The sequence below is a fragment of the Salarias fasciatus genome, chromosome 17 (assembly GCF_902148845.1).
Source record: "Salarias fasciatus chromosome 17, fSalaFa1.1, whole genome shotgun sequence".
Classification (NCBI taxonomy): domain Eukaryota; kingdom Metazoa; phylum Chordata; class Actinopteri; order Blenniiformes; family Blenniidae; genus Salarias; species Salarias fasciatus.
Genome location: NC_043761.1, coordinates 21,155,044 through 21,180,341, shown reverse-complemented (window position 1 = coordinate 21,180,341; position 25,298 = coordinate 21,155,044). Strand labels below are relative to the sequence as shown.

The 25,298-nt window shown below is 48.3% G+C and overlaps 5 protein-coding genes and 1 long non-coding RNA gene across 8 annotated transcripts; 2 read left to right on the top strand and 4 right to left on the bottom strand.

Annotated features, from left to right (window-relative positions):
- The first annotated feature begins 1,223 nt into the window (after window positions 1-1,223).
- Window positions 1,224-6,382, top strand: LOC115404598 (zinc finger protein 135-like). 3 transcript variants are annotated; one of them, XM_030114006.1, is made up of 9 exons: window positions 1,224-1,480; window positions 2,354-2,556; window positions 2,653-2,742; window positions 2,867-2,962; window positions 3,068-3,178; window positions 3,485-3,608; window positions 3,703-4,630; window positions 4,732-4,775; window positions 4,875-6,382. In XM_030114006.1, exons 1-9 carry the CDS (start codon window positions 1,447-1,449, stop codon window positions 6,122-6,124), a joined length of 2,880 nt encoding a protein of 959 aa, XP_029969866.1. In that variant the 5' UTR covers window positions 1,224-1,446; the 3' UTR covers window positions 6,125-6,382. The 3 variants fall into 3 exon arrangements, with proteins under 3 accessions (XP_029969866.1, XP_029969865.1, XP_029969867.1); XM_030114005.1 differs by having other exon boundaries at window positions 4,732-4,784; XM_030114007.1 differs by having other exon boundaries at window positions 2,298-2,556; window positions 4,732-4,784.
- A 306-nt stretch (window positions 6,383-6,688) lies between these two features.
- Window positions 6,689-9,825, bottom strand: apex1 (APEX nuclease (multifunctional DNA repair enzyme) 1). The gene is made up of 5 exons (XM_030113935.1): window positions 9,717-9,825; window positions 8,348-8,488; window positions 8,106-8,269; window positions 7,838-8,030; window positions 6,689-7,444 (listed from the first exon to the last, which is right to left on the bottom strand). The coding sequence occupies exons 2-5, from the start codon at window positions 8,415-8,417 to the stop codon at window positions 6,930-6,932; spliced, it is 942 nt and encodes a 313-aa protein (XP_029969795.1). The 5' UTR covers window positions 8,418-8,488; window positions 9,717-9,825; the 3' UTR covers window positions 6,689-6,929.
- Window positions 9,826-10,020: 195 nt separating this feature from the next.
- osgep (O-sialoglycoprotein endopeptidase) lies at window positions 10,021-13,096 on the top strand. The gene is made up of 12 exons (XM_030113739.1): window positions 10,021-10,147; window positions 10,454-10,573; window positions 10,648-10,767; window positions 10,942-11,117; window positions 11,203-11,298; window positions 11,379-11,428; window positions 11,501-11,579; window positions 11,659-11,724; window positions 11,815-11,905; window positions 12,313-12,388; window positions 12,529-12,627; window positions 12,712-13,096. The coding sequence occupies exons 2-12, from the start codon at window positions 10,459-10,461 to the stop codon at window positions 12,749-12,751; spliced, it is 1,008 nt and encodes a 335-aa protein (XP_029969599.1). The 5' UTR covers window positions 10,021-10,147; window positions 10,454-10,458; the 3' UTR covers window positions 12,752-13,096.
- On the bottom strand, window positions 13,067-16,847 carry LOC115404424 (uncharacterized). Its single transcript, XM_030113740.1, has 4 exons — window positions 16,720-16,847; window positions 14,337-15,128; window positions 14,212-14,244; window positions 13,067-13,962 (listed from the first exon to the last, which is right to left on the bottom strand). Exons 1-4 carry the CDS (start codon window positions 16,733-16,735, stop codon window positions 13,913-13,915), a joined length of 891 nt encoding a protein of 296 aa, XP_029969600.1. The 5' UTR covers window positions 16,736-16,847; the 3' UTR covers window positions 13,067-13,912.
- Window positions 16,848-19,025: 2,178 nt separating this feature from the next.
- Window positions 19,026-22,242, bottom strand: LOC115404187 (zinc finger protein 345-like). The gene is made up of 7 exons (XM_030113422.1): window positions 22,111-22,242; window positions 21,408-21,610; window positions 21,249-21,341; window positions 21,085-21,180; window positions 20,874-20,984; window positions 20,622-20,745; window positions 19,026-20,541 (listed from the first exon to the last, which is right to left on the bottom strand). Exons 1-7 carry the CDS (start codon window positions 22,139-22,141, stop codon window positions 19,067-19,069), a joined length of 2,133 nt encoding a protein of 710 aa, XP_029969282.1. The 5' UTR covers window positions 22,142-22,242; the 3' UTR covers window positions 19,026-19,066.
- A 1,199-nt stretch (window positions 22,243-23,441) lies between these two features.
- Window positions 23,442-25,271, bottom strand: LOC115404291 (uncharacterized). Its single transcript, XR_003933328.1, has 2 exons — window positions 25,089-25,271; window positions 23,442-24,008 (listed from the first exon to the last, which is right to left on the bottom strand). It is a non-coding gene; the product is annotated as an uncharacterized LOC115404291 (long non-coding RNA).
- Window positions 25,272-25,298: the final 27 nt, after the last annotated feature.

Genomic DNA, 25,298 nt, shown 5'->3' with positions numbered 1-25,298 from the left:
GCTGGTGTCTCTTTTCCACGAGGTCTTTAGCTGCGAGAGCTTCTTTCAGCTGGAGGTCGTTGTCCTGCTGGGTCTGCAGAGCCTCTTTCATAGAGGCGATTTCTGCTCTCAGCTCGCTCATTTCCTCCTGGTGCTGCTTTTTCAGGCCCAGTTCCTTTGCAGCCAGCCTCTTCTCCCTCCTGTCCCAGCGAGCCTGCCACTGGTTGTTGACAAAGACCTTCCTTCTTTTGCTGCTGCTGTAGTTCGACTCCATCAGCGCTTTCTCAGCCAGAGCTTGTTTCAGTTGCCAATCTTTTTCCTGCAGCTGGACGGCCATCAGCTCATTTTCGGCCTCAGGAGCTTCATTCTGTCGTATAAAACACAAATGAAAATTAGTTTTGTTCCTGACATTTTTTAAAGAGTAAGCTGAATACTTGTTTTTGGTCAAAACAGAAAGTTCTCCCACCTGACTCTGGCCCTCCGACTCTGAACTGGTCTGACAGTTCTCTGAGCTGGACGTTGAGGCAGTTTCCCGCACCCTAAAATCTCTCCTCTCATTTTCCATCTCGGTACAATCCCTCTGAGAGCTCTTGAGATACAAACTCACAAACTGGAGGAGTGACCTTTCACCTGGAAATGTAACCTTTCATCCTGAGCTGCCTATGATGTCATCATGATAGGAACTGTTACCATGGAGACCAAGCTATGTTTGCCTCTCCTCAGCTCAGCCCACAAACAGGACATCATATCTACGTATTTTCATAAATCCTGAACTGAATATTGTTCTATTTCCATATAAAAAGTTTTTCTGACTCATCAGTTATCAGCTGTGTGATCATGAAGAGTCAATAATCCATTTTTTTTTTTTTTTATCAGCACTGAAGAAGACCAAGGTTCCTGTTCCTTTAACATTCATGAATGAGGATTTTTATTGGGAAACAGTTTCATTCGGATTGTGTTTCTTGTGCTTACGACACCCAAAATAGTTTTTCTACTGATCCGGGCTCAGCAGCACAACATGATCCAACAGAGGCTGACTTCTGGGTTTTCTTCAGGGTTTGATCACCACAGACAGCACGATTCTTAACTCTGTTCACCGTGGAGAGTGGCTGAAGTTATAATTATCATTATTATTATTATAATTGCCTTACCTTCACCCAGATATAATACACAGGCGGTCCAGCAGGTGGCGGTACTGAAGTATCGTTCTTGTGTTTCGGTCAAATCTAAAACCAGAAGAAGACGCCTCATGAAAATAAATCATATGGCCGTGTCACTTTCTCCTTTCAGCATTTCTTCATTTAATGTCAGCGCTAATGAGGAAAGAGGCATATCTTAGTTCCCGTTTGCTAAACGTGGCTTTCCGATCCGTGCTGCTTTATTTCCCGACTCTTGACGGCGCGTCGCGGCAGGTTAGCCTGTTAGCGGCTAGCTGCTGCTAACCACAGAGAAACTTCTGAGCAGAGGATGGAACAAAGTGTTTCTGCAGACATGACTGAAGGTGAGTTTCTGGACGGGTCAAGATCATGTAAAGACACAGATGTTTTAATGACTTCAAGCTCAGGAAATTGTGCGCAGCCCTGATTTATAGAAATGATTTAACTTTCAAGTATTTTAGCCTGTGTGTTCAACATGCTGGGGAAACTGTGTTGGGGTTATCTTCATGTGTTTTATTCTACACCTCAAATTATTGCACGTTCACACTGATTTATAATCACATTATGTCTGTCACAGACAGGTGTGTAGCTGTTCAGCCAAAGTTAGTTAATCCAGCAGTTCAGCATAATTTGGACAATAAAATCATCCACTAAAATCTTACAGTTCTTTATAATATGTGAAAATTGTTGACTGATAATGTGTTTTTTTATTCCTTCATCATGCCAGCACATTTCTTCTGGGAAATGTCGCTCAAGACAACAAATCAAACCACAAATCTGGGTGTAATTATGAGCGCAGACCTGAAATTCAACAGCCACATTAATACAATAAGAATATTAGTTTATTACCATCTGAAAAATATCCCAAGAACTTTGTCCATAAACTGTTTATAGAGTTGAATGTGAGTGTTTGGTCGTGTTTCTCACTCATGCATGTCTGCAGCTGAAATAAGAAGAAAATATTAATCTGGATGTGTTTGACACTGGTAGTAAAATAGAACGAGTAGCAGATCTCGAGCGTCAAACACTTTATTGATGATCCGGGTTGGAGGAGACTGGAGAAAAGTGAGTGTGGCGAGTTTATGGTGTGGGAAGAGTTTGGGCTGGCATCCTGTGCACAGTGTAACCTCTCTCTCTCTCTCTCTCTCTCTTACACTCCAGTTCTGAGACTGATTGCTGCAGCTACGCTCACTTTCCACCCCGACGTCTTTTTCCAGGGGACTCCTTGCCGCTGTCGTCGCTGCGCCTCCTGGTCTCTCCCCTGCAGCTCATGACGGCGTCCATGTGGCAGGTGCTGAAGAGCCGAGACGTGATGAGCTTCTGGAAGGTGGCGGATTTTGTGTCGCTGGTGGTGGACATGGTCCCAGAGCTGCTGCTGCACAAACACCAGACCCAGCTGAGCTTGGGCCTGAGAGCTCCAGTGAGAACTGACACATATGGATGTGTCGTATTCAGTTTAAATGTTTGTGAAAGTGACTGGATGATATGCCAGTTCTGTGTTTCTCTTCCTGGACAGTTTGTTCTGGAGCTGTGCCGAAGTGAAGCGCTCATAAAATCTGAGTTTATCTCTCCGTACCTGCAAAGGATCAAATCCACCCTGACCAATGTAAGGGCCTCCAGTCTAGAGAAGCTGTTCTCTGTTTCTGACTAATGTTAAAATCTTGTTTCTTTTTGCCACATTCTTTTCATTATTGCACATTACGCCATGATCCTGTGATGTTTGATTGCAGCTTCATGAATCGGAGGAGGAAGAATTGATATCAAACTTCCTGGAGATGGTTCAGACTCTGCTCAAAGATCCTGAAGAGAGACGCATATTTTTCCTGGTGAGGAAACTCCACTGATCCAGCCTTCATCTTTCCTTGGATTTGCAGAAAGGTGTGGTTGCCATAATTATAGATGTGAATCAAAGAGCTTTCCTCCTCCCTCAGGAGGTCTTCCCTGCAGAGTATGGACTCGAGTACCACACTGATTTGCAGATGCTGTTTTGGGAATTCCTCTGTCGACTGGCTCAGCTGTTGCCGGTTCCAGATCTTCAGCAGGTGAGAAATGAACACTAGATGGAGCCTCGAGGACATAAATAGTTCTACCTGGAGTGTTTGGTAATCCAGGATTACCAGCCCATTTTAAAGTTACATGGTTAACCTTTATGATTGAAGTGTTTCCTTCATTTTCTTGGATTGTGATTACGATTCATTTTACTAATGAATGTAATATCTTAACCCTCATAGTGCAGGTGATGCTACAGTCTCTTTTTTATCCTCCAAATGATTTATTTTTCTCAAACTATGCAAAGTTTTGCTTGATTTGCTGTGTCTATTGTGATTTCTGTTGCTGTTTTCCCACAGACTGTGTGCTGGCTTGCAGCTGAATGCCCCGTGTTGGAGGATTGCGTCCAATCCGTCTCCCAGCCGACAGACCTGAAAAATCTGCTGCAGCACCACAAAAACCTCGGTCATTTAGATCAACACGGTCAGTCCTGATCATAGAAGCTTTATATTGATACTTCTTCGGTAAAAGTAGCATCTGTATGATGAAAAGCCTTCTTCTTCTTGGTGTTTTGCAGTTCCACCTTCCAGCATGGGCGACAGCGTTCTCTCCTGGCTGTCTGCGGTTCTCCACAGCAAATTGGGAGCAGCTGCGGAGCAGCCGGGCCTCCCAGAGCCGCCGCAGAGCGCCGGTGAGGACGCACACACTCTGCCATTCATGGACGACGTCGCAGTGGAAATAATTGCGGTGACCGACTACACGGAGATGGAACTGGGCACCGACATCGAGGTGGTGATGGAAGACGGCTGCTTCGAAGGGACGGACGTTCACACAGCGGTGGAGGAGGTCAGGGTCGAGGGAGGAGAAGAAGAAGAAACGCACGTTCAAGTGAGCAGTGACGACTCGGCGTCTGTGAAATGTAAAAACCCTGCGGGACCTCACGACTGCCCGGACTGCGACAAGAAGTTCCGCTTTGCGTCTTCGCTCATCGCCCACCGGGTGATCCACACCGGCGAGCGGCCGCACCGCTGCTCCGACTGCGGCCGCTGCTTCTCCTTCAGGCAGTCCCTGGACCGGCACCGGCGCACGCACACGGCGCAGCGCCGCTACGACTGCGCCGTCTGCGGGGAGAGCTTCCCCTCCCTCTCCGCCCGCAACAAGCACAAGCTGGCGCACGAGCGGCGAGGCGTGTACGAGTGCCACCGGTGCGGCAGGACGTTCAGCTGGGAGCCGGCTCTGGCAAGGCACCTGAAGACTCACACCGACGCCCCGAGCGAGGGCGGGGAGTCCGGCGCGGGAGGCGAGGATCGGAGCGGCCTCACCTCCGAGTCCAGAGACCCGATCGCCGAACCGTGCGGCAGCGCCGAGGTCCGCACCAGCGGCAGGAAACGCCGGCCCACCCTGAAGATTCAGGTCATCAACTTACAGAAACACATGGCCACGAGGAAACGGAAGGAGGGCTCCTCGGAAAGCAGCCCGGCTCTGAAGCCCGTGCCTTTCAACCGGTAAAACCCTCCGTCTCCACGTCGGATCGTAGATATTTAAAGCGTCTGCATGTGTCGTCTTTTCAGAGTGAGTCAGACCGCCGTCTTGTTCTGTCTTCCAGAGTTGAACACTCCTACGGATCACAGATTGTCTCGTCAAAGGAAGGTGATGGAAGTGAGCGTTTCATTTCTTCTACTACTTTCCATCATTGAAAAAAAAAAAAATCCAGACATTGGTTTCTTGTCTTCCTCGGTTCTGCTTCAGATCGCTCCACGCCGGCCTTCTCCTGCCCTCAGTGCTCCTACCAGCACCCGGAGGAGGTGCAGGTCCAGCGTCACATCGACGAGGTCCACCGCGGCGAGGCGGCGGCCGACCAGGCCCGCCCGGACGAGGAGGGGCGGTTCGCCTGCGGCGCTTGCGACCGCAGCTTCAGGTTCCGGTCCCTCCTGCAGGCCCACCGGCGCAGCCACACCGGCGAGCAGCCCTTCAGCTGCGCCCAGTGCGGCCAGCGCTTCTCCTTCAAGCAGTCGCTGGAGAGGCACCGGCGAACGCACGCGCCGGGACGCAAGTACGACTGCCCGGTGTGCGGGGAGAGCTTCGGGTCGCCGGCGGCCCAGAGGCAGCACGGCGCCGCCGCCCACATGGAGAACGGCGAGTACCTGTGCTCGGAGTGCGGCCGGGCGTTCGCCTGGAAGTCGGCGCTGGTGAGGCACCTGAAGACGCACGACGGCGCGCACGGCGGCCGGGCGGCGCAGGCCTTCCCGTGCCCCCGCTGCGACCTGCGCTTCAGCTGCAGCAGCTACCTGAACCGGCACCTGCAGACGCACCGGGAGGAGCGCGTGCACGCCTGCAGCTGCGGCAAGAGCTTCGCCTACCGCGCCGCGCTCACGGCGCACCAGCGCATCCACCAGCGGGAGCGGCCGCACGCCTGCGCGCAGTGCGGCAAGGGCTTCCTGTACCGGGGCGGCCTGCTGAGCCACATGAAGATCCACTCGGAGGAGATGCCCTTCATGTGCTCCTTCTGCGGGAAGAGCTTCAAGCGGGAGCGCAACATGAAGAAGCACGAGCGCTGCCACACGCGCGAGAACGTCTTCCGCTGCTCGCAGTGCGACAAGAGCTTCGTCTACAAGGCCACGCTGGTGCGGCACGAGCTGACGCACTCGGGCGAGCGGCCCTTCCTCTGCTCCGACTGCGGCAAGGGCTTCTTCTCGCACGCCGAGCTGCTGAAGCACGAGCGCTTTCACACGGGCCACAAGCCCTTCCAGTGCCCGCACTGCGGCAAGCGCTTCACCCAGTCCTGCTACCTGACCGTGCACCTGCGCTACCACACCGGCGCGCGGCCCTACGCCTGCGCCGAGTGCGACAAGAGCTTCCTGAGCGCCAACCGGCTCAAGAGGCACCAGAGGACGCACTCCGGCGAGCGGCCGTACCTGTGTGTGGAGTGCGGGAAGGGTTTCAGACAGTCGTACAACCTCAAGATGCACCAGCGCACGCACGTCCTGAAGCTACCCTAGAGTCAGAGTCTGGAGGGATCTGGGTCTGCAGGTCTCGTTAGACAGATCCGATATTTCCTGTTTGTTTATTACAGTTGAACAGTGTTAAATCTCACGGATCCTCGGTTGATTCTTTCAGGTCATCTCTGGGATTGGAAATGTCAGCATTTTGCTTCAAATACTGTATTTGTGTTCTGGTATCGTTCGTCCACCTGTTACCCAGAATAAATATGTAGAGGACTGGAGATGGATGAGACTTCAGAAACTCATTAAACAACTCGGTAAACCTGTTTATTGTGTTTGTTCCCTCTGTTGACCGTGTTTATCAGAGCTATAGGCTGGAGAAGTGGAAGCTCCACGTTGAATGAGTTCAAGAGAAAAGTTCAGGTATATTGTTCAATAGTTGTTTTCCTGACTGCCTAAACCCTGTTTGCTCTTATCTGTTTCAGCTTGTCAGGACTGATACCAGTATCTGCCCTCATGATGCAGCTTGTTCCCAGATGTTCTCCAGTGAACAGCTGGAATGATTGAAATGAGTCTGTGGTTATATAATGTGACAAAGCAAATGGATCAAGGAACACAGTGTACTTAAAGTTGGTCTTTATTTTAAGTTTCAGCAGGTTTTCACAACAGAAGTTTGCATAAAGAGGTTTAAAACGGGACATTGTGTTTTCGTAACATAGAAATCGGCAGGAGTTTTTTAGTGTAACGTCGCACCACCGTCGTGTGCGTCGCAATGTTTACAGAGACGCTTGATGCGGAAAAGTAAAGACTTAACTGATCTACAAAAGAAAAGAAACCAGAAGTGGGGCGCGGCGCCGGGCGTCTACACGGCGATGTGCAGCGTGATGGGACAGTGGTCGCTGCCCAGCGCCTTGTTGCGGATCTTGCTGTCGCACAGGCCGTCCAGCAGGGACGAGGACAGCAGGAAGTAGTCGAGCCTCCAGCCCACGTTCTTGGTGCGGGCGTTCATCATGTAGGTCCAGAAGGTGTAGGCGTTGGTCTGCTCGGGGTACAGCTGGCGGAAGCTGTCGGCGAAGCCGGCCTCCAGCAGCTGGCCGAAGCCCTCGCGCTCCTCCGGCGTGAAGCCCGGGTTCTTCTTGTTGCCCTTGGGGTTCTTCAGGTCGATCTCCTGGTGCGCCACGTTGAGGTCGCCGCACAGCACCAGCGGCTTCTGCATGTCCAGCTCGCTCAGGTACGAGCGGAAGTCCTCGTCCCAGGTTTTGCGGTAGTCGAGGCGCACCAGGCCCTTGCTGGCGTTGGGCACGTAGGCGGTGACCAGGTAGAAGGACGGGAACTCGGCCGTGATGACGCGGCCCTCCTTGTCGTGCTCCTCTTTACCTGCAGGAAGGGTTCAAGAGGGAACGCTTGTTTTTAGTCCAGCAGGTTGCGAGCAAACTCCACCAAGTCTTGCTTCACGCCATGAACGTGATCAAGCACCAGGCTGGGATATTTGCTCTGCAGTCGTTTTCAGACGCGTCTGCAAAAGTTAAACAGCTCACACAGCTTTTAGATAAGACGTCTTGAGGTTATTCAAAAACTCTGGAACTTTAACTCAGGTTTCACAAAAAAGTTTGACATTATTACTACAAGACTGTTGAATGTAGCTTCATATTTATTACTGTTAAACTACTTTAATCACCTGAAATCAGTAGAAATGCACAGCTCAGATGTTATTAATTTAAGGTTAAAAATGTTCCTGTTTTGTCGGCCGTGTCCATGTTCCCTCCTCACCGATGCCGTAGGTGACCTTGATGGGCTCGGTCTTGCAGAGCATGGCCACGCCGCTGTAGCCCTCCTTCTCGGAGGAGCCGGCCCAGTACTTGTGCGGATACTCGGGCATGGAGGTGATTTCGGCCGGGAGCGACTTCTCCGCGCACTTGGTCTCCTGCAGGCACAGGATGTCCGGATCCTCCTCGCGCACCCACTGCCGGAAAGAGACGGAACCGTCACACTCATTTCGAGCTCCTTCCTATTGCCTTTTCCCAGGATGAAGCCTCACATCCAGGCCGTTCTTCTTCACCCAGGCCCTGAGCCCGTCCACGTTCCAGGAGGTGATCTTCATGTTGGCGTCGCGTCCGTCCTTGCTGACCAGCTTGTCGGGAGGATCTTCGTACAGCACCGGCGCTTCGGGCTCCTTGGCCTTCTTGGCTTTCTTGGCAGAAGCTGTGAGGCGAAAGTCAAACCCGGGTTCAGAACAGAGGGCAGCGGCTAAACGTTCAGACTCGCAGAGCTCTGAAATACCGGCGCCGGAGTCGTTCTCCCCGTCCGCAGCGGCCTCGGCGGCGTCCTCTGTCTTCTTGCCTCTCTTCATGCTGGAGCTCGCTCGGACTGCAAACACACTCCTCAGACACACAACACGCACACACAGCAGCACCCGGGCCGCTGGGGAAACACAAGACAGCCGCGTTTTTATCCAAATCTGGAGGAAAAAAATCATTCCGAGACGGTGATAAGACTTATTTCACTTCCTCAGTGCTGTTTGATTTGGTCACATTTTATGTCTTCATGCAGGGACAACGTCCAGAAAAACAAACCGCTCGTTTATGCACAGCTGCAATATTTTTAATCACTTTGTTTGACTTTTAAAACTTTATCTCCTGCAGATAAAGTTCACTGCAGACATGAACACAACTCTGTCTGTTTTCATCAAAGGTTTCAACAAACATGAATTAGATTTCTCTAATAACTCTTTGTTTTTGCAGGAATATAGAAATTTTCCTCACTTCAAAGAACAACTTAAGTGTAAATTTAAAGCTTATTACGGCACTATTTTGCCAGTTCAGCCCGCTAAAGATGAAACTGAGCTGAACTAGAATGTGTTTCACATCCTTGTTCTAAGAATTTCAAAACACTGTCAGAGTAGAAGAGTTCCTGTGTGGCTTGTAGCCACAACATCACGGCTTTTAATACACTTTTACTGAATTGTCGATCAAAGCATACTTCACACATGGAAATACTGAAGAAAATAAGAGACATCATGAATGGTCCAGTCCTTCAAGATGTAAAAACTCAGACACACCGTCACTGAAATCATGGAGGGATTAAATGTGTGACACTACTGTAACACCAGACTCTGAATGCTGCACCAAAACCTCAGTTTATTCACATCTGTTAAAGATTACACACTTCAACCTCTCTGTGATCCACACTGAGTTTAGTCTTTTATTGTTACTTGATCTAATGTTTATGAGTTACACTGTTTAGAAGTTCGTGACTGTTTTGATTTTCAGCCCAGCAGGTGTTCAGGCTTTGAGTCATTCATTGACAAAGGCAGAGATCATTCAGGGTTTATTTTGATCTGTAAATGCTAAATCTGAGCAAACAGCTGCTACTGAATATCGCATTACAGGCACATAAACACTGAAACAAGCTGCTGCGTGGCCTTAAAATGTGTTAATGTGATCCAACTTCAGCTGATAGCGGTCTGCTAACGTTAGCTTTGCTGTGACAAAGAGGAGGAGCAGCAGGCGGCCTGCACAAACAATGAAGGAAGGGTGATGTAAAGCCAGCTACCAAACCACCCTGGGCGATCGAAGATGATCCCTCCACACATGCAAATCCACAACATTCAATTCACACACCGAGAAGAAGATCATGCAAATATTCTTACTTGCAAGTTCGCAATGAGATGCAAAGCCAGACAGGCGCCGATTCCCAGTCACTCCCCCCAAACACACTCCACACACACTCTCAGAAAAGATCCCTGACCACGTGTTTGCTCTGTCGATGACTGTCTACAACATGTGCCTGAAAATCACTAAAACCAGTCACACTTTTTTTTATTTACGACTAAATAATAACAAATACACATATTGTCTCAGTAGGCGTCGTTGTTTATGCAAAGTTAGGTTTATTTCCGCTATTTATTTTGAGTGAACTTTTATTTTTGGTCCGGCGAAATCTACAGACGCCAATGTTTGGGTCCTTCGGGCTTCGTATGGCGCTACACAAGCTAGCATCAGCTTAACATTTTGCTCTCAAAATCAAAGTGGTTCTTTTTTTTAAATGAATGTGAAGCACAGCGGAGGAGTAACAAGCAAGGTAAAGCTTGTTTCATTCTAAGTTCAGTTATAATATGCTCTTATTTTTAACAGAAGAGGATTTATGGCGTGGTAGTTAGCACTCGAGCTAAGCTCGGCTGTAGTTTTGTCAACAGTAAATGTCAACAGTACTTCTAAAAAGACATTTATATCTAGTTTTGGAGTAATATAGCATGGAATGATGCATTTAAATACAAGCAGGCAATGGTGGTTTCCTCACTTCAAATAAATATGGGAATGAAATGTTCTAAACTGTTTCAATAAGCTGCCATGAACCCTTGAGCATCAACTCCAGCTTGTTCTCCAGCTGCCATGACTGTCGTGATCGGGTTCGAGGGCAGTGCCAACAAGATCGGCATCGGGATCATCAGAGATGGTGAAGTGCTCTCCAATCCGAGACGGACCTACATCACACCCCCCGGTCAAGGTGAGCTACAACAGCTGTTAAAACATCAGAACCACAAGTGGTGAAGTCCAGCAGGTGACGTTCACTCCCCTCAGGGTTCATGCCCAGCGACACCGCCAAACACCACCGAGCGGTCATCCTGACGGTCCTGCAGGAGGCGCTGGACGAGGCAGGGCTCAAGCCCGCAGATATCGACTGTGTGGCGTACACCAAAGGTAACAACAACCCAACATGCCCCTGTTAGATTCACCAACCTCTAATCTTCTTATTACATGCTTAAGACTTTATAGTCACCAGAAATAGCAGCTGTAGGATGTAGTGGAAGGTGAGCTTCATGTGGGTGGCTTTGATTTGACAGTAAAAGTCAGAGCTTCATGTTTGACCTCCAGGTCCAGGGATGGGCGCCCCCCTGGTCACGGTGGCTCTGGTGGCCCGGACCGTGGCGCAGCTCTGGGGGAAGCCGCTCCTCGGGGTCAACCACTGCATCGGACACATCGAGATGGGCCGGCTCATCACCAAGGCCAACAACCCCACCGTGCTGTATGTCAGCGGGGGAAACACACAGGTCGGCTTCAGGAGGGCCTCAGCGGTTCGGATGTCTCTGTTAATTACACGAAAAAGTACTCAGAGGCTTGTCTTCTCCTGTGCAGGTTATAGCATACTCAGAACGGCGGTACAGAATATTTGGAGAGACCATTGACATCGCCGTTGGAAACTGTTTGGATCGATTTGCCAGAGTCATCAAGGTTTGTGTTCACGTCCTCATTAAGTACAACTTTCACCTCATGTGACTCACGCGCTGACGTGGAGCTGTGTCTTCACGCAGATCTCCAACGACCCCAGTCCAGGATACAACATCGAGCAGATGGCGAAGAAGTGAGTGAGGCTGTTAACAGACGCTTCACTGTGGAAGGCATCGAGGGTTACGTGTTTTGTTCCTGTTTTCAGGGGGAGTCAGTACGTGGAGTTACCGTACACCGTGAAAGGAATGGACGTCTCCTTTTCTGGAATTTTATCCTATATTGAGGTTTGATCATCGCGGTGTTGAATGAATGAGACTCGGGCTGCATGTCGTTAGTCTGAACACTTCTCCTCTTCCTTCACAGGACGCTGCTCACAAGATGCTGAGCTCTGGGCAGTGCACGGCAGAGGATCTGTGCTTCTCACTGCAGGTACAAACACCTCGGTTCAGCAGCTTCAGTTACTGTAAATCAAATGAGGAAAATGCTAAGTTTGAGTGTCGTGACTCTGTGTGTGTGCAGGAGACGGTGTTCTCCATGCTGGTGGAGATCACAGAGCGAGCCATGGCTCACTGCGGCTCACAGGAAGTCCTCATCGTCGGGGGCGTTGGATGTAAGCTCATCTGAAATGCTGCAGCTCAACACATCTGCTGGATCTTCAATGTGAAACGAACAGCAAATGTTCTGGAGGCGGATTTTAGTCTGTTTGAATTTGGACTATGCTGATCTGTTTATGCTGATCTGCAACATTTCTTTTTCTATTCAGCCAAATTCTGATTTATTTGCTGTCAGACTTCACTGTTTGATCATGATTTAATGTTGAATTAATGCTCGTTCGAGCTCATTTATCACTTCAAAGCCAATGTAAGCAAACGAACAGACACTAAACTGTTTCCTGCAGATGGTTTTTTTATGTAAACGTGAGTAAACCTTGGTTTACTGGATGCTCATGGATGTGTTTAAAGTGTGGAAGTGAGCCCAGCTGTGACTGTCATGACGTGTGTGTGTGTGTGTTGGCAGGTAACCTGCGCCTGCAGGAGATGATGGGGGTGATGTGTGAGGAGCGAGGAGCCAAGCTGTTCGCCACAGATGAACGGTAAACCAGTCGGTCCACAACACTCACTTTCATTTCCACCAAAACGAGAGTTTCAGGACCGTCGAGAGAAGGCGGAGAGAGAGAGAGAGAGAGTGTGTGTGTGTGTGTGTATAAGGGGTTTGGTGATCTTTCTGCCGCAGATTCTGCATCGACAACGGAGCGATGATCGCTCAGGCCGGCTGGGAGATGTTTCGCTCCGGTCACGTGACCGAGCTGGAGGATTCATGGATCACGCAAAGGTGAAGGCCGGACGACTCAGAACGCTGAATTCACCGTCAGTGTTCGACACCCTGATTTAAAAACAAACTCACCTCGCTCTGCAGGTACAGAACAGATGAAGTGGAAGTGACGTGGAGGGACTGACTGCACCGACCGCAGAGGGAAATCTGGAGTTTCTACGCTGACAAAGTGACACATTTTGCTTTCTTAGCAGGATTTTTCATGTTTTTTTTTGTATCATCAGAGACTAAAGGGTTATTTTTTTAACTAGACATGTTGTGAAGAAGACCATAAACATAAACCCATGAAGAAACTGAACAGAACATGCTACAACTTTGATTTCTGACTGTTCAAACGAGAATTATCTTTCCCAGCATGGACATCGATTGGTTCTGGTCTTCTCGCGGGATTTGTAACGTGTTCCAGCTGAACTGTGCGAGAATAAAGACAGCCTTCATCATCTCAAGTTTATTTTTATTAACCAATACTGCTCTTACATTCTTCCTCCTCCTCCAGTGTAATTTCATTTTATTCAATAAATTCTTTTTTTTTTCTCTTAAAAATCAACATACTGAACAACGTGACATCCCTTATGGATTCATGAGTAACATTCACCCGAGCAGGGAGCAAATAAAAAGGAACACAGCATTAAGATCTGACAGGATAAAGGGTGAACTCTACTGTGCCTTTGACTACACCCTTCTGTAAACTGAAGACACGGCTACAGAAGTCCTCTGCATACATGAACCAGAAAACTCAAGCAGGTACAAGACGACGCTTCTGGTTGACGAGCAAAACAAAAACAAAAAAAAAAAGGGGGGGGGGGGGGGGGGGTTAATCACTCTGGTGTGGACTTCTTCTTGCACTCGCAGATTGGTCAGAACAGAATTCTATTGAACAAAGTGCTTGATTGACCACTCGCTTTACAGAGGACACAGTTTGATAAAAACCGCAGCTTATTTTTCAAAAAGGGAAAACACACAAATTACAGCTCCATGGAGATTTTAAAAAAAGAAAATCAGCTCTATACATACAAGCTAAAAATGAAAATGGAGACGATGAAGAAGACAGGTCTGATTAATTAAGGCAGGCTTTCATAAGGCGTTAAAAAAGTCCATTGCTGTAAGATCTCAAAGGAGTTAGTCCAAAGTGTCTCAGTGTGGCTTTGCGTGAAGACATCATCCTGAGTGCAGTGTTTGTGTGTGTGTTTGTGTGTGTAAAGGACTCCAAAACGTGTCCATCCTCGTGTGTTTGCATGTGCATGTAGACATGTGTGTGTGTTTCTGCTTTGGGTTTCTCATGCTGCTAGGCTGGGTTCTCCTGGGGTTCCTTGTACCAGACAACTCGTTTTGAATCTGGAGGAAAAAAAGAACAAAACACATGAAGAGGAGGAACTGGAGCACAGACTATCAGACACTTTACCGTCTTATTACAGTTCTGTGAACATCCATGCTCTTAATTTAAAGGTCACACACAACGGTAACTAATCCACAGAAGAGTCTTAAAGAAACATTAATGAATCAAGAGTTTATGAAAGTTCTAAAGACAACATGCTCAACATAATGAATATAACTAGAGTTAACCCAGAGAAGAAACCGACTCACCTTTTCTCTGTCTGTTACATATAGCATTGAACTCTGGAGGAAAGAGAGGAAGAAGTTACACACCGAAAATTCTGTCTTTCAAATTTAAAAACCTAAAATCCACGTCTTCTCGTGACGGCGCTCACCTCTGCTGTGATAATTCAACGCCTCCACTAGATGGCGACAACTAAGTAGCAGCTTCCCGTTGCTCTCCTCGACCTCTGCGCGGGTGATTGGGGGGGTGGAGGTAGCTGGAGCGGGTGTTTCTTCGGGGGTCTGGACCGTGAGAGGCGTATCCAGCTGGAGGTCTGCCGGGTGTGTAGCGTCTGTAGGCGGGAGGGCGTTGGCGGCGGGGCAGGGGGCGGGGCCCTCCGAGGCCGGCCGCGCCTCACTGATGAAGCTCAAGCCCCACTGGTTCTGTAGCAGCATGCCGATGGCCGGGCGGTCCTCCTCCAGCGCGCCGCCCGCCGCCCCCGCCTTCACCTTGGAGGCGTAGCTCACGGCAGGCTGCAGTTTGGCGGGGCTGTCCTGCACCGGGAAGGCAGGCGGGGGCCTGAGCAGCGAGAGACTGTCCTCCACCCACCTCTCCTTGGAGCTGACCTTCTGCGAGCGCTCGCCGGTGCGGCCCGCCCCCCTCTGGCCCTCCCTGCGGAGGCTGCGGCCCTTGTGCTGCTGGCCTTTGCGCTCCTTTTCCCTGCGGAAGCTGAAGGCGTGCGTGTGGCCCGGCCCGATCAGGTCGCCCTCGGGCGAAAGCTGTCGGGGCGGCTGCTCACTTCCGGAGATGCAGCCTCCTCCGCCGCCCCCGCCGCCGCAGTTGCCGGAGCCGGGAGACAGGCGACGGTTGCGGATGTGGGGCTCCGAGTTGGCGGCGGACACGAGAACAGCTGGATCACAGAGGCTATCTGGCTCACACACAGTGTTGCTGGATTCCCATGTACCTGGAAGGAAAACGTGCACGAGTCGGTCAGACACAGCCTCACTGTGCGACACTTCGATTATCTAATCTAACTGGAACAATCAATACATTTTGACAGAACAATCCACACTACTGGTCTGCTTTACGAAACGCTCCGACACCACGTCTCGCTCTACATTTATCACCTGGCATTGCTTCATGGAGGATCTTTGCACTTGGACTTTCCATAAAAACCCAACATGGTGGGCAGGTGACACATTTTAATATGGCATTACTGGGGCAGTGGAGGCGTCTGGGCTGGGCAAAGAACAAGACGACCCGATCCAGGCGGAGTTTGATTACAGGGCCAAAGTTTGATGTATTGATTTACACTTATACTCGTCTTCAAAGCGGGCCTGTTTACTGAAACTATTCTAAAAATAGCTGAGATTTTTTTGTGCAATAAGGCACAAGTTAAAACAGTTTCAAGCCTGTTTATTGGCTGTAAAGTGAGTCAGGGGAAAAGCTTTACACCACACACTAAAGACATAAAATGACATATTTTGCAATCTAAGTATTCCTTGTGTCCACACATCTCAAGTGTTTTACAGTGATCTATACCAGTGGTTCCCAACCTTTATCTCGAGGAAGACAACTTACAATTTCTCCTCTTTACACACACAGGGAGAACATGAAAACTCCGGACAATAAGGTACAGCTGGTATCGGAACCTGTAGACCTTCCCGCTGTGAGGTGGGAGCACACCAACCACTGCTCCACAGAAATATTTGAATATACTGTGAAGCAACACACTCAACAGTAATGCAAACATTTGTTTTGAGACATAAATTAGATAAATGCTGACTCATATATAGTTAAGGCACGAATAAATATAAATCTGTTTTAAATCAAGCTTTTTGGCTCCTGACGGACCTCCATGGGGGTCGGGCCCCCCTGATTGAGATCCATTGATTTATCTCTTCTATACAAAAGACTGCTGATCAGATACTGGGCTTAAAGAACCTATTGTTTTGGTTACAGGGGAACCATTTTGTATTCTCCAGATAGAACTGCTGGTCACTGTCCAGACATACGACAAATGCTTTCTCATGAGATTAAAAGCACCAATGTGACGGAAGTGTATTAATAGATTAAACACGTTGGACTGAGGCGGCCTGTGAAGCGTGTCTGTTTCACCACATTTTAATGTAATACATTAAGCTGAATCGTATATAAAAAACACACAGACTCCTAAAATACACCACCTGTGTCGATACTGAGCATTTAGAAGCCTGTCTTGTGGTTACAACACGTTCTGATGCTAAACAACAGTGAAGCTACCGGCGTTAGCGCTCCAATTAGCAGCGTCACGGTGTGCGGAGGAAAACTCGACGCTTCCACCAACTTGGCCACGAAATATAAGTAACACGACTCAAGAATGTTGAAGCGACGGCTGCTGTCGTCGAAAAAAACTAGTTTTATCTCCGAGCCACACCGCGGAGGGAGTTAGCTGGCGTGCTAGCCAAAGTTTCGTAACCGTCCATTCAAAGCGGCGAGCGGCTAGCATCGCTGCTAACCCCGCGGACACAGCCGGCTCGCGGGCAGCGGCCGCCGAGAGGTTCGATAAAACTCACCTGTTTTGATATGCATGTCTTTTTGCTGAAAGTGTCGCGGGAGATGGACCGTCGTTTAACTTTTGTTTACAGAGAATGACGGAGTCTGCGGCCACCACCCGGAAGCGACACCACCATGTGGGTGGGACCGGAAGTCCCCGCAAGATAAGCGGTCCGGCGGGAAACCGAGACGGGCTGTTTGAATTTCAAAATGTGCTGGATCACCATGTGATGAGCACGTGGCAGCTGCAACAGGGGGGATTGTTACAGCATAGATCTTTTCTAGACAAATCATTTTACTGTGAATACATACATTTGTACAGTTTATTTTGTCAGAGACAAAAAAGTGCAAGAAGGGCAAGGCTGAATACAATGCAGCAATCCTGCTGTGATATATTCCCTCAATCAATCCATTCATTCACTTGATATTCACATTTCAAGTCTACAGTGAAATTAAAGTTGTTCAGGTAGTGCAGCATTTTGTTTATTTCATCCTCACGTGCTTTATTTTGTTGCACAGTGATCTTCCCCGTCATCTCTTATTTTTGAATAATTCTTACTATATCACTGTATTATTTTATGGCTGTAAATATCCTCATGTGCAAATATTGTAGTTTCTATCAGACAGTTTTATTTTGTAAATTTAAGCAGCAGCATTGTGCTCTTATCTACATTTAAAAAGGTTATTTATTAAAGAAACAATGAACGTTTCATTGCTGTTTAGGATTTAGTCTCGCACAATAATAATGAAAAAAAAAATATTTTAACTTATTGATCCAGAACTGATATTTCAACTCAAACTGAGAAGTTTCATGGTTTTGATGTTAAGCCATTTGCACCTATTACTGTCATGTAATTTACAGTAAAGCATGACGACTTGATTCAAAGATTCACATTAGTTCAACTGTAAAAAACACAAAAACTTTATTTATAAAGTCACATTTTACATATAAAACAGATGAAATGTGACCTAAGTTAGTTTAGAGTTGTGTCTTCTGTTCACACACGTTCTGCTTCCTTCGCTGAACAAATCTTTTCTTTCCTTCACCTTTTGAAAAGTCCTGTTTTCCTCTCGTCTCTCTACACTACATGTTTTCATCCTTTGTGTTCTATCTTTGAATATTATGTACTTTAGTTCATTCACACAAGTGAGCAGTCAAGTTTATTTGTGGATTGTTCTCGATCTCTAACAGACATCTTGTCAAAAGCTGAGCAGTGTGTCTCCCTCTATTGGACAATCAGTGCAACTGAAACAAGCAACATAAATGAGGGATTTTACTACTTAAAGCAACACTAAGGAACTTTCAGTTTTTGTTGATTTTGGCAGCGCCAGTGGACAAAAGCGGTAGTGTTTTGCCTGAAGGAATACTACAGTCAGGGCCGGCTCTAGGCATAGGCGAACTAGACGGCCGCCTAGGGCGCCACGTCCCGAGGGGGCCGCCGCGGTCGTACAAGGGGCGCCACGACGCTTTGTGTTCCGTGTGCCCCGCTGTGCAGCGGTCCTCGGCACTGCGCTCCTCGTCCTCGGCGCTGGCCGGCACTGATCGGTATTGTTCGGCATCGCTCCTCAGCGCACCCCCCCCCCCCCCGCTCAACAAATATCGGGACCGGTCGAAAAACACGCTCCCAAGGGGCGCTCGTCTCGGTCTCGCCTAGGGCGCCTCTGAAGCCCGGGCCGGCCCTGACTACAGTTCCCATGAGGCCTAGCGCGTGACGTCGTAAAATGCTGCTCCCGGTGGCGTGCTGTCGGACTGAACTCGCCTTCATTTGTTTCCAGTGGCTGTGTGAAGGACGGATAATGACGAGGTAATGAATCTAATGGTGGCTAAACAATGTTATATCATGATGTGACGCATGCCGTAAAGCAGTCCGCACATTTGGAGTTTTTTAGTGTGCAGGGTTCCTACCACCCTCCTCACAGCTGCTTAGTCCAAGTGAAAGCAATACTGACGCCCTCAGGCCGTGACAGAGGGTCATTCAACTGGTTGTAAGTCGAGGTATCAACACAAAAGATATTAAAATGTTATATTAAGGTTGAAAAGTTCCTTAGTGTCGCTTTAAAATCCTAAAAATCACATTTACTTTGTCTTTTCCACAGGTTAATGTTTGAATATTCGCTGGTTTTCTCTGACGAGATGCAGTTACAATTACAAATGTGATTTCTTTTATTCGTATATAAGTGTTTTGAATTCATTGAATTTTTTTGGTTCAGATTTGTGCGTTATGGAAATATAGGAAGATTTTCATGACTTTGAAATGAAATAATTATAAGGTGAACAATTTTAATTAAGTCTGGAAAACAAAACAAAAAGAAATCCAGATTATAAAACAGCTTTGGCTTTATTGGAAACAGTCACTGGATACAGACTCAGTGGCCCCACGCGCCTTTCTCCATGTGCGTGCGCACGTGCCTCTTGAGCCTGGTGGAGGTGGAGAAGCCTTTCTTGCAGAAGAGGCAGCTGTGCGGCTTCTCCCCGGTGTGCGTGCGCACGTGCATGTTGAGGTCGGAGGAGCACCTGAACCTGCGGTCGCAGTGGGAGCAGGGGTACGGCCGCTCGCCCGTGTGGATGCGGCGGTGCAGCAGCAGCTCGCCGGACGTCAGGAAGCTCTTCCCGCACTGCGGGCAGCGGTGCGGCCGCTCGCCGGTGTGGGTCAGGTTGTGGCGGACCAGCGAGGCGGACTTGGCGAACCTCTTGCCGCAGCGGCCGCAGGAGAACGGCCGCTCGCCCGTGTGCGTGTTGAGGTGCTCGCGCTGCGCGCGCTTGGTCTTGAAGCTCTTGGCGCACTGCGGGCAGCCGAACGGCCGCAGGCTGCTGTGGCTGCGCTGGTGCCTCGCCAGCTCCCCGTGCGTGAGGAACGCCTTCTGGCAGGTGGCGCACAGGTACGGCCGCTCCCCCGTGTGCGTCCTCTCGTGGCGCGTGAGGCTGGCCAGCTGCGTGAAGCTGCGGTCGCAGTAGGAGCACTGGTACGGCCGCCGGCCGCTGTGCGTCAGCAGGTGTCGGTTCAGGATCTGCAGCTGCGTGAAGCTCTTGCCGCACTGCGCGCACGGGAACGGCCGCTCCCGGGCGTGCACCTGCTGGTGCTTGTTCAGGAGCCACACGTGCGTGAAGCCCTTCCCGCAGTGGCAGGCGAACGGCCGCTCGCCCGTGTGCTTCATCTGGTGCCTCTTCAGGTCCGACGCCCGGCCGTAGATCTTCTCGCACAGCGGACACTTGTACTGCCGCCGGGCGGCGTGCGTCTGCCGATGCCTCAGCCGCTCCAGGATGCTGCCGAAGCTCTCCGGACACTTCTGGCACTTGTACCGCGCGGCGTCCTTCTCCACGGCCTCCTCCGCCGCCACCACCACCTCGGTGGGCAGGTCCAGCGGCGGGTCGCCGGTCTGGCCGCAGGCGGTGCGCTCGTAGTGCAGCTTGAGCAGCCCCATCTGGGTGAAGCGCTTCCCGCACTGCGAGCAGAGGAAGGGCCGCTCCCCGGTGTGGATGCGCTGGTGCCTGGTCAGGTCCCAGGAGTTCTTGAAGCCCTTCTTGCACTCCCCGCAGGCGTAGGGCCGCTCGCCCGTGTGCGTCCTCCGGTGCCGGGTCACGTCCGACGCGCGCGTGAAGGTCTTGCCGCAGTCCTGGCAGGTGTGCGGGTCGGGCCGGTCGTGGATGGGGAAGGGCTGCGGGAACTCGGGCCGCCGGGGCTTCGCCCTGGGGGCGTGGGTCGCCTCGGCCGCCCTCTGGAGTTTGGTGAACTCCTCTGGGTGGCTGCGCTCGATGTGCTGCAGCAGGTACGACTCCTGCATGTGGAAGAACGGACAGTCGGGGCAGGCGAAGACCTGCGTGGACATCTCCACCGTGGTGCCTGCACAAAACACAATCACAGACTGATGGTTATCTATCATTTAGCTTTTTCCAGTCTCAACTCGTGGATCTGGAGTGTACCTTGTGTGCCGAGGTGCTCCAGGCAGGCGTGGTGCTGCAGGAGAGATCTGAGGTCGTCCGGGTTGGAGAGTGCTTGTAAACAGTCGTTGAGCACGGAGGGGGCAGAGGTCAGCCACGACACCGTCTGGTTAATGAGGGCAGAGGGGTCAATATAGGTCGCTTTCAAGTCCAGAGTGGAAATTTAATCAGTACAGATGTAAACATGATTGATCTTCCCACTGATGCATTTCCTGTTTTTAATTATCATCCCACCTGGCCGAGGTCCGGCACCGGCAGCAGGCGCTCCAGCTTGGAGAGAAACTCCCACACCAGGAGCTGCATGTCTTTATCGTAGCCGAGTCCGTATTCTGCCTGGAAAACCTCCTGGGAAGCGGAGAATCAATCACTTGCTGATTCCACAAGGAAAATTAAACGTTCTGGAGAATCACGGCGTCCACGTGCGGCGCTGCGGCGCTGCACCTGCCTGGTAAAAGTGTTCTCTCTCCGCTGGGTCCTTCAGGAGTGTTTGAGCTAATTCCACAAAGATGGCCTCCTCCGCGTCCACCTCTGCATCGCCACTCTGAAAGAAACCAGGAAGCACTGAGCATGGAGGGTTTACTCCACCTCCAGACCCAGAGTCAGACTTACTCCTGTGTATCCCGGAGGCCGGATCCTCTCTAAGTGAGGCTGTACACACACTACATTGGCAGTCTCCTGGTTTCTGCACAGCTCCAGAATAACCTGAGGAGAAAAGCTGACTTTACTGAGGATCAGGCTTAGCCGTCACTCTGACCGTCGCCGACTCACTTTGGCCCGCAGCCGGAGGAGCAGCTTTCCCCGCTGCTTGGGGCTGAGCAGGTCCGGCACCGTGGCCGTCACCAGCGTCACAAAGCGGTCCAGCTGCTCGTAGTCCAGGACGTCTCTGCGCTGGGCCACCTGCCACATGGCGGCCGAGAGGAGGCGCAGCGGAGGGACGAGCAGCCTGAGGGAAGACAGCGGCAGGAAGATATCTGCAGGGACATGGGGAGGACACGATCTATTAATCCAGGGGTGTCCATATGACTGTGAGGTTAATTTTTGACCCTAAGTGACCCTGAGATGTGTGTGTCTGCCTGTCTCTCTGTGTTTAACCTACATCCTGGGTTTGGCTCCAGCACCTTACAGGATGCAGGAGGAGGCTGAATCAGGGACGGAGGACAACAGTCCTGCATGCTGGAGACATTTTCCTGCTTTTTCATTCTAACATGTTTTTTTTTTTTAATTAGAGGATTTCTGCAAAGCTCAGTTATCAGAGATATATCAGACTGAAGTGCAGCAAAACAAGAAAGTAAAATAGTGACAACTAAAAGCAAAACAAAGCTTGAAAATCAAAATTACAGCTAAACTAAGCTGTTTGAACTTCATCCAGTCGCAGGATTGTGATCAGATTAAACAGAACTTTACATTTTGTTGTCTTTAAGCTGCTGTTAGCTCGCTGCTATCACAGAAAACTCCACAGACACACACTCACCTGTGTTTTCCACCGGGCAGCGGTTTTCCATCACGGACACGAAACAAATAAGGTGAATAAAAAGCCACTTTCACAACATAAACAAACCTGCAGCGTGGGAGCTAACATTAGCATGTAGCATCACAGAGGAGCGGAGTCGAGATTGACTTCCGGTTCTCAAAATACAAGCATCGACTAACTTTTGGCTTTCAAAGTAAAAGCACCGACACTCCAAAAGTAGTTTATCGCAAGTAAACGTGTTCAGAATCCTAATGAGTGACTGTAAGACTTTAAATAAAGCTCAAAAGTGGCGCTTGATTGAACATGTTGAAGATATTTCACGATGAGCCTACAAAATTAGTTTGTAGTTCTAAACTTTAAATCACAATCCAACATTTACGTCATAAAATTCTATACTTATCACATAAATAAATAATACATGAATAAACACATAGATAAATAAATAAAGCTACTGAAGTTATGTAAACTATTCGAAGCAATTTCACCAAACAGCCCAACGTGATCAGAAAAATCCTTTTTACATGTAAAATAATTCTTTATTGATTTTAATCTTTTATCGCACATTAAAACAAAACAAATATGGCACATAGGAGGTAACAGAAGAAAAAAAATGCATTGTTAAGGTTAAACAAAAAGACCCTCAGATCCTGGACAGTTGCACCAGGTTTCCAATGTTGTTTATTTTCTGGCAGTCTTAAACTTGGCAGAACCTCGAAAATATCCTTTTAAAACAGGTCAACAGACGGTGGTCCAGATTTAACCCACTGGAAAAGAACAAACTAAAAATAACTCACCTCACAGGTTCAAGAGAAACTCAAGATTTATGTGAATATGTTTTGTTTAAAATTGCATTGATTTGTTCTGTGAGTTTCAGGAAACTCTTTTTGAAATAAAACTCAGTCACATGTATCGTTTACTCACCTAAAACATTTCACAGTATGATTTTTCTGTAAATGTAAATATGTCACCTGCAGTAGAAATGAGCAACATCCATCATAACTATCCAATATATTTAGACGAAGAGTCAGACATAGAATATTGAGCCAAATGTTGAGTATTGATGGTAAAATAATACTTTATCAGTTGTATTTGAGTATTTTGTCCTTTTAAGTATTTTTAAACCATACTTTTCCTAGGAGGTTAGAACAATGTAAATCATTTAGTTTCAGCAATCTACTTTATGATATGGAAATTCAAATTATTCACATCAATTGACACAGTTGAAAATGGTTTGATGCAGCATTAAAGCCCTCTTAAAAGTCACAATGAAATGTTAAGGAGGCAGTAAAACCACTTAGGATTTATGAGTCATATTCTGGATGAGGGTGAACCATGTTTATGGAACGAGGCAAACTTTTTATTATTTTAGACCACAAAAATTCTGAATGAAATGGTCAATCATTAGCAGGAAGACACGACACTTTATTTGACCATAAATGTATAAAGTCCATAAAGGTTCAAATCCAAGTCTTCCACAGAAACACGGTGCTCTCTGTAATGTGCCGGAACAAATACTTTTCTACTGTGTTCTACTTTGTAGGTTAACAGGAGACAAAGAACTAAGTTAAACTAGTTAAACTTGGTATTACAGACTGAAAACACTGAGCACATTTTAGTTCCCTGCTTCACAGTGAAAACAATCATATTTTACACATTCTTTGGTTCATGTCGATCATGTCATTTCCATTCAGTCTCCAGGTCTGGCTTCAGATCATAACATGAGTGAGTTCTGTGGTTCCCAAACGCGGCGCTGATCAAGCCGTGGAGACGCCTGATGTCGCGTCGGCGACGCGGTGTCAGTTTCAGTCGAAGCCGGGTTAGCTCTCCTGGCAGCAAGGCAGCAGTGGCGGCGGCGGCGGCGGGCCATCTCATCGAGCTCCCGGGTCCCTCAGACAAACCTTTAATGAACACAAACATATGAGACACTGAGGAACAGAAGCAATCCTCTGGCACTGAAAAATAACAGCATGAACAAGTTTTTGGTTAAATCCTTTAAGTCTTGCAATATTTTTGAGATGGTCGTCGGCTGACTTTGCTTTTGCCTTAATGTGGTTGTTGAAGTTCAGGTATGAGAGTATATAATTACACCCAGATTTCTTGGTTTGTCTTGAGCGACAGACTCAGGAAGAGTGCTGACCTTTATCCTTTCTTCTTTGGGGCCAAAACACAATCACGAGTTAAGGGTTGAGTTGTAAAGCGTTCTGACACATCCACTCATTCATTTTATTTCTCAACTTAGTCAGCAGGTGTGAAGGCCAGCGGTCATTCATTGACTCTGATATATAGAGCTGTGTGTCATCTGCATCATTATGATAGGAATTAAAACTGGAAACAATTCTTAAGAATGAACTGGATGCTACTGATTATGATGTATTTATGTCAAAACTATAAAGTTCTTCCAACTTTTCAAGTGGTCTCAAATGTAAACATGATAGTTTGCTTGTATGCATCTAATAACACGAAAACAAGCTGGATGTTAATTTTATGTAAACTTCAATAACTTTCTAGTGTTATACCTGCATGACACACACTTTGACTTTAGCTTCTTCAATGTTTTACTTCTATTTAAACTCGATAAATTATTTTGTGGTATGTTATTTCCTGTTTTTATTGTTTTATTCTTATCTCAAAATCACAGCTGTTAGCACCATATTTGGGGGCTTTAGGTGTATCATGAAGTTCACTAATGTGTGATAATAACTTTACTCCATGTCTGGATTAATAATAACTTTAATGCATGTGTGGATACCAGTCTGTTTGGTTGGTTACCAATGCTAACTTTAATTCGTGTCTCACATTTTACCACCTTATCTTACCTGATTCAGTTCTTCCCGTTACTACAAAACATTTTAACACTCCGGATGTGTATTAATGCGCATTTTTATAAATAAAGGAGCAAAAACTGATGTAAAGCGACAGTAATTTAGCTCATGTTAGCCACTTCCGTAGCCGCCCAGTTAGCTTCCGCGCTCACTCACCTTTTTACGGCACGATAAAATACATGAAGAGGAAAAACACGATGTCGAAGAGCACGAAGAGCCAAAAGTCAAACCAGTAGGAGTGTTTCGGTAAAGACACCGAAGCTCCATTAGATTTAAACCTTTGCAGGTCTTCTTCTGACTCGGCTTTCATGCTTTGGTCAGCTGAGGCATCAACTTCCGCCTCTCTTCTTCTTCGTTTGGTTTATT